Source organism: Suricata suricatta, chromosome 12 (genome assembly GCF_006229205.1).
Source record: "Suricata suricatta isolate VVHF042 chromosome 12, meerkat_22Aug2017_6uvM2_HiC, whole genome shotgun sequence".
In the NCBI taxonomy this organism is placed as follows: domain Eukaryota; kingdom Metazoa; phylum Chordata; class Mammalia; order Carnivora; family Herpestidae; genus Suricata; species Suricata suricatta.
In genome coordinates this window covers 105222897-105230225 of record NC_043711.1, presented here as the reverse complement: position 1 = coordinate 105230225, position 7329 = coordinate 105222897, and the positions used below count along the sequence as shown (strand labels likewise).

General features: G+C 57.9%; 1 protein-coding gene across 1 annotated transcript in view; it reads left to right on the top strand.

Annotated features, from left to right (window-relative positions):
* The window catches only part of DIDO1 (death inducer-obliterator 1), a 32776-nt gene that overhangs the window by 8318 nt on the left and 17129 nt on the right, over positions 1-7329 (top strand). Inside the window, exons 2-6 of the mRNA XM_029918133.1 lie at positions 366-528; positions 1676-2507; positions 2846-3164; positions 5165-5377; positions 6097-6307. Coding sequence (XP_029773993.1) covers positions 1678-2507; positions 2846-3164; positions 5165-5377; positions 6097-6307 — 1573 coding nt within the window. The 5' untranslated portion in view covers positions 366-528; positions 1676-1677. The remainder of the gene's footprint in view (positions 1-365; positions 529-1675; positions 2508-2845; positions 3165-5164; positions 5378-6096; positions 6308-7329) is intronic.

Genomic DNA, 7329 nt, shown 5'->3' with positions numbered 1-7329 from the left:
CCCCCCCCCCCCCCCCCCCCCCCCCCCCCCCCCCCCCCCCCCCCCCCCCCCCCCCCCCCCCCCCCCCCCCCCCCCCCCCCCCCCCCCCCCCCCCCCCCGGCCTCCCCGGGCCCTTCCCTCGGGGACTGGCCTAGTCAGCGTCCAGAGCGTGGGCACCGTGCTTTCCCTTCGTTAAAAGTTCTTAAGGAATAGGACTCTGTTTCCTCTTCCCCTTTTGACTCCCTGGCTGTCTTTGTGGTTCACGTAATAACACACACTGAAATCCGATTACTTGGAAAGTTGAGCGGTTTTTTTTGTTGTTTTTGTTTTTTTTAAATTTGGTTTTAGCTCTAGTCACTTAAGTCTTTTTTCCTATTTTCTTTTAGGAGCTTACTCCGTGGGAATAGTCTCGAGATAATCTTCGTTGTACTTGTGAACCTTGAATGACAACAGCAGTGTTCGAGGCCTAGCAGTTTACTTTTACCAAGCAGTTCCAGCTGCCAAGTGCTCGGACCTCCAGAAGTGTCCGAGCTTTCAGTATTGGGGCAGGTAAAGTATTAACAGTGTTAAATGTCACCAACATATATTCGCTTAAAAGATTTATAGATTTCAAGTCAGATGGTGCTAAGAAACTGATACCATGTAACATTTGTATTTGTGTGTTTGAAATATTGTAAACTTTGGCTCTGAGGTGCTCAGAGGTGTGATCGGCTGCCCGCGTGCTGGGACCCGCTGCCCCCACTCCTCTATCTTACTACATCGGAGTTTCATTAGTGCGCAGACTCGACGTCACGTGAGCATGTATCTTGCTGAGGAGAGCTCTTCCTGCACAGAACCTTGGTGGCCAGGAAAGTGCTATGGTCCCTGGAGTCACTCCCACAGCTTCCGGTTGGCTGGGGGTCTGCCAGCCGAGTCCTGCCGGAAGCGGGAAGGGACAGCACCTCCCCAGGGGGTGAAGAGTCAGGGTGCGTGGAGTTCTGAATTTTGTATTTTGAAGATTTTCATTCCATAGCAGCCCTTCCCCTACAATGGAACCTGGCATAAAATTGAGTCTGCAGTAGCATTTAAATGTGATTGAAGGCTGCCCCTCCCCCTCCTCTCTCTCTCCTCCCTCCTCCTCGACTCTCTCTCTCTCCCTCCCCGTCTCCCTCTCTTCTTCCCTCCCCCTTTGCCCTTCCCTGCTCACACATGCACTCTCTCAGTCAAATAAATTTAGGGGCACCTACGTGGCTCAGTTGGTTGAGCATCCAGGTTGATTTCAGCTCAGGTCAGGATCTCATGGTTTGTGGGAGTTAACCCCACATCGGGCTCTGCACTGGCAGCGTGGAGCCTGCCTGGGATTCTCTGTCTCCCTCTCTCTTTGCCCCTCCCTGGCTCGCTCGCTCGTGCGCGCGCGCGCGCGCTCTCTCTCTCTCTCTCTCTCTCTCACTCTCACTCTCTCTCTCACTCTCTCTGTCTCAAAAATAAATATTTAAAAAAAAATAAATCAGTAAACTTAAAATTTTTGTTAGAAGCTAACCCGTTTTAACGGACACCTTCTCTGTAGGTAGACCACTGTTGTCGCCTGTGTCCGTGCCCCCTCCATGGTGCGCACTGAAGGCTGTGCTGGGCACTGTCAGTTCAGGGATTGTTGGTCATTTGCCAAGAGCTGTCGCCTCATTAACGTTGCTCATGATTTGGTTCGTTTCGCTGTTAGGTATGGATGAGAAAGGGGAACTGAGCAATGAGGAGGCGCCCAAGGCCATCAAACCTACCAGCAAAGAATTCAGGAAGACGTGGGGCTTCCGGAGAACCACCATCGCCAAGCGGGAGAGCGCCGGGGACGCCGAGGCGGACACCCCGGAGCAGCAGCCCCAGCAGGGCCTGTCCCTGCGGCGCAGCGGGCGGCAGCCCAAGCGCACCGAGCGGGTGGAGGAGTTCCTCACAACGGTCAGGCGGAGAGGGAGGAAGAGCGCGCCCGTCTCCCCCGAGGACTCCGGTGAGCCAGCGTCCTGTCCCGTCACGGACGTGGAGACGGCGTCGGAAGGGAGCGTGGAGAGCACGTCGGAGGGGAAGGACGGGCCCACGGCAGGCTCTGCGGGTGACAAGGAGCGGCCGGCCACCTCTGCCAAGGCTAAAGGGGGTGAGGGCGAGGACGACACCTCTGACAGCGACAGCGATGGGCTGACTTTGAAGGAACTTCAGAACCGCCTGCGAAGACAGAGGGAGCAGGAGGCGGCCGACGCGACCCCCAGGAGCCTCCAGAGTCGCTTGCGGAGGAAGCGCCGGGAGCAGGGTCCCACGCAGACCGCGGGCGCGGAGGCGGCCGCTGCCACAGAGAGGGCGCTGCCTGAAGAGCAGGAGCCCGAGGCCGAACAGGACGCCGTGTCGCAGGCCGAGAAAGATGGCGGAGAGAGGGAGCCGGCAGGGAAGGCAGCTCAGGGGATGGAAGGTGCAAACCCCAGGGACGCGGGCCGGCAGAGGCCCGAGTGTGAGGCCTCCGAACCCAATGCTCTCTACTGCATATGCCGGCAGCCGCACAACAACAGGTAGGGGGGGCTGCCTGCTCTCGGGGCAGCGCAGCCTGCACCCTTCTGGAAGGGGGGGCGGGGCGGCGGTGTGCTCTCTCCGGGAGACGAGTGTGGTCTGCAGGCTGGAGTGCCGTGAGACCCGCAGCTCGCTTCCGAAGTGCCCCCTCGCGTCGGCCTGAGACAAAGACGAGAATTTGACTAGTAATAAAGTCAAGGACGGTCATTCTGTTCTCTACTTTGCTATATTTTGCTTTTTTTGATAACTGGTTAAAACCAGTTCATTTTTCATTGGGCCTAAAATGGAGCGTGCGTGTGTCACATGTTCCGCTCCTGATGCCGGCCTTGTGCGGTCTCAGGTTCATGATCTGCTGTGACCGGTGCGAGGAGTGGTTTCACGGCGACTGCGTGGGCATCTCCGAGGCCCGGGGCCGGCTCCTGGAGCGCGACGGCGAGGACTACATCTGCCCGCACTGCACCATCCTGCAGGCGCAGGACGACGCGGCGCCCGAGGGCGCGGCGCCGCAGGAGGCCCGGGGCGGGCCGGCCGACGACGGGGCGGACTGCACCAGCATGGGGACGGTGGAGCAGAAGTGCAGCGAAGACCAGGGCATCAAGGGCAGAATCGAGAAGGCTGCAAACCCCAGCAGCAAGAAGAAGCTCAAGATATTCCAGCCGGTAAGTACCTGTGCGCGCGGCCGGCGCGGGGGCCGCCCCGTGGGGCGCGGGTTCCCACCCACAGGCCCAGCACTCGGAGAGTGCAGGCTAGTTCTCCCCGAGACGGCACCTGTCCTCTCTGCCCCGTGGGCCTCCTGCACTCCATGACCCTGCAGGCCGCCCTGGGGGACCTTTTATTTAAGTCGAGTCTGTTATTATCAGGTTAAGGTTTTCCTTAGACAGGCTTATTTATAATAAGTTTGTTTTTCCTGGAGAGCGTGAGTGGCTCAGTCTGTTGAGCATCCAACGCTTGATTGCAGGTCATGATTCCAGCGTTGTGGGGTGGAGCCTGCTTGAGGTTCTGTCACTTTCTCTGTCCCTCTCCCCCACTCACACAGTCTCTCTAAAAATAAAAAAAAAAAAAGTAACTTAGAGTCAGTTTTTTCTTAAATATTTTTTTTTATAAGTCCACCTTCACATGCACGTTAACGAAATTATTTTGAGTTCTTGACATCAACATGCACCTGTACCACCTGACCCCACCATCCTGAAAGGCTCGTGGTCTTGTGAGGTGCCAGGGGCAGTGCTGGCGATCTGAGGCTCCTGGGGCCGGAGGGGGGTGAAATCCCTTCTGGCCTGACCCTCTATAACGGTCTCAGGGGCCCCCTAGTACTTCTGCCAGCTCAGTTTTCTTTTTTCCTAGCTCTGCTACTGCCTCCTCCTTCCTGTCTGGGTTTTAGGTCTCTTTAGGGCCATGACTCTGTCCTGTCTCTCATGTGTCTTCAGCTTCTGCTGGCAAGCACAGTCACAGACCCTCATGAGCACATTTCCCACGGCCCTTCCTGAGTCCTAGGTGGCCTTGAATTGGAGGCCTGTCCTTCAGTGGGCATGGGAGTGCAGAAGCTGTGAGGGCTCTGGGAGCCTCGAGTTGAAAGTGCCGTGAGGTCTGGCCCAGTTACGGATGGCCAGCAAGGAGGTGCCAGGGCGCACGGAATGCAGAGGTGATGCTGACTGCGTCACGTTTGGTCATCAAGAAAACTTCACAGAAATGGAAATTAACGGGAGAAGTCACCTTAATTTCATGTTTCTATTGATCTGTTTGAGGCCATATAAGTTTAGTTTTATTGGTTAAACTTGGATTCTGTGAAACCAAAACAATCTTAGGATCCATAATTGGAGAAAAGGTTTTGCTCAAGTACTCTGGAGGGGTAAGTTCACGTGTCTCAGTCTGAAGCCCAGACGCAGCCCCGTGCCTTGGCACGTGTTGGGAGAAGCACCCCATTAGGTCTCACGGGAGGGGAGGGGGCTGGCAAGTGACCACAGTCTTCGGGCCTCGCACAGCACTGTTTATCAGCTCCGTTTCTGTGGGTCAGCGGCCTCTGCACAGGTTGACACAGACTGAACCCTGGGTGCTGCTGCACACGGGTCCCGCCGGAGGCTCGGCGCCCGGGAGGGACCCACCTCTGTGGAAGGCTCCCCGGGCTTGTGTCTGAGTGTGTCCCGTGCGGCGTCGGTGGCACAGCAGCGCTCAGATTCCAGCTGAGCCGGGCGCCCTGTGGTCCCTCTGGCGGCCTCGCCCTCAGAGCTGGCCGAGGGGCTCCCTCACGGGGCCGCTTGCTGGCTGAAAACCAGCTCCGAGTCTTCTCTCTGCTGCAAGGCCCAGTCTCTCTTTTAAGATTGTCACTTGATGAAGCCAGAAGTCATTCAGAAGAGTCTCCTTGGGGACCTCGCATACATCCGCAGAGTCTCTTCCTGTTTGCCCTGTAACGGACCTGCCGAGGGGGTGAAAGCCCATTGTGTTCAGGGTCCCCGGGGGCCGAGCAAGGGGCGGTTACCGAGCGCCCCCGCCCAGGTGCGAGGCTCGGCGCTTCAGGTAAACAGAGACATTGTCGTTCTTCGCAGGAACGTCGTTAGCGTCTGTGTTAAAAACAGTGACGTCGATACTAATCAGTAGACCTTTCACGAAGTGCTGTGACCGCTAAATTGCTAAGGACGCTGAAGCTACGTGTTTCGTCCCGCAGGTGGTAGAGGCTCCCGGCGCCTCAAAGTGCACTGGCCCCGGGTGCCCTAACGTGGCGCAGCCAGACTCCGTCTACTGCAGCAGCGACTGCATCCTGAAGCACGCTGCGGCTACTATGAAATCTCTAAGTGCGGGTAAAGAGCAAAAACCAAAACCTAAAGAAAAGACCAAGACAAAGCCAGAAAAGCTCATTCTCCCGAAATGTAGCGTTCAGGTAAGCGCCCGGACCGGCCCTGTGAGGCGTGGACGTGAGAAGCGGGTGGCAGGCTGCGGCCTCCGCGGCGCTCCCGCCAGAGTCCCGGACGCGCGTCTGCCGTTCTGTCCGCCCTCAGCCAGGGCAGCGCGCTGGTGCAGGAGAATGTGCGGGTCCCCTGCAGCCGGGCCGGGCCGCCCTTGGTGACCTGCCCCGGGATTTGTTCGGTGCTGCCTGTGATGTGGGAGGGGCCCCAGCTGCTTCAGGGTCACGGGCGCTGGTTTTCCCAGGAAGCCCGTGCCTGGAGTTTGACCTTAGCTCAGCTCGGCTGTTTCAGTCCCCGTTAATTTGTGACTCGCAGGGTGTCAGGGGTGCTGTGTTTAAATGCTACTTGGCCTTCAGATGGCCTGATCTCTTAAGGCCGGTGAGGCTGAGGCCCAGCCCCCGGAGCAGCGCTCCTGCCGAGCAGAGGGCCGTGGCAGCGGTGCCGAGCGCCCGGCAGACGGGGCGGGACGCCGCTGCCCTCCACCGACCTGGTGTCCACAGGGCTCGCCCCGCACGCTGCCCACTAGGTCCTTGTTCGTGCCCATCGCTCCCCAGGGGCCTTCATGTCCCTCAGGGTGGTGAGGGGCTTCAGGTGACCCCAACCATAGAGTGTGTCCTGCGTTTCGTCGCACGGCACGGCGAGCAAAGCCCCCTCTCTGACCTCCGTAACGATTGGGGTTTTGCTGGTCATCCAGGCAGGCGTTAGAATCTCTTCCATCCTCAAGAGACCAGCTCCAGACAAGAAAGAAAACATAGCGAAGAAGGCAGCGCTGGCCCCTTCGAGGAGCGAGGCGTTCGTGAAGGAAGCGACCTGCGAGGGCACGCCGTCCTGGGCGAGCGACCACAATTACAATGCGGTCAAGCCGGAGCAGCCTGCTGCCCCCTGGCCGCCACTGTTGTGTAAATGTATGTATCACCGAGGGGTAGCGTCCGCTCCGTTCCCGGTCCTGCTGGGCAGCCGGCACTCGGGCCTGTCCAGAACTAGGAGCTTTAGCCACGTTTAATGGTGCACCTTCAAAGATGGGAGCAGATCTGAGTCCGAGACGCCTCCAGCCCCCTGCACCTGCCCAGGGTGTTGGCGCTTCCTGTCAGTACAAACCTCCAAACCCTGTACACACCTCATTGCTAAGTTTAGTCTCACCTGGCGAGCGAGGTCTTTAATCTCTCTCCTTTTCATTGTCGGGCTCCGGTAAGTATGGGTGGTGTCCAGCGAGGTCGAGGAGCCGCGCTCCCGGCACCCAGACCCCCGCCAGCTCAGGGGCCGCGGCCTGTCTGCCTTCGGCGCCGGGAGGCCTTGCTTCGCTGTCGCGGAGCCTCTGCAGGTGGCGTCTCGGCCAGCTGCAGGAGTTCAGTCACCTTTGGTCCACCAGGAATTCTTTCCACGTCCAACTCAAATACTACACAAACACACACACACACACACACACACACACACACACACACATTCAAGTTGTGAAGGCTCTTTACCGCTGCTCCATATGCTCCAAGGTAAGTGCGCGTGACGGCCTGGCCCTTGGAGCAGTGTTCCCGGAGAGGGGTGGGGGAGGGGGACGTGCAGCAGGACCCGGTGCCCGACTCCTTGGGGGCTTGCCCTGTCGGGACAGGCCCAGGGCAGGCGACTGGGTCTTTTCTGCTCATTGTTGTTTTTAGCCAGGCCCTCCAAAATTAAGTTCTGGAAATACAAGTTGATCCATAGGGCACATTTTACTCCATTATTAAGGTTATTTTCATTCCATTTTAAACTATGTTCTTTTATGTTGTTTTGTGCCCTTTATAAAAATTCCAAAAAGCTGACTAATCTTAAACTCCAGTAGTGTAGACGTGCTGCCTTCTCCTGGGTGCCCCCATAGGTCCCTGCCAGAGCTGCTGTGGCTGGGACCGTGTAACCCCTCACCCCAAGAGTGTAAGTAGCCCCGAGTTCTACGGAG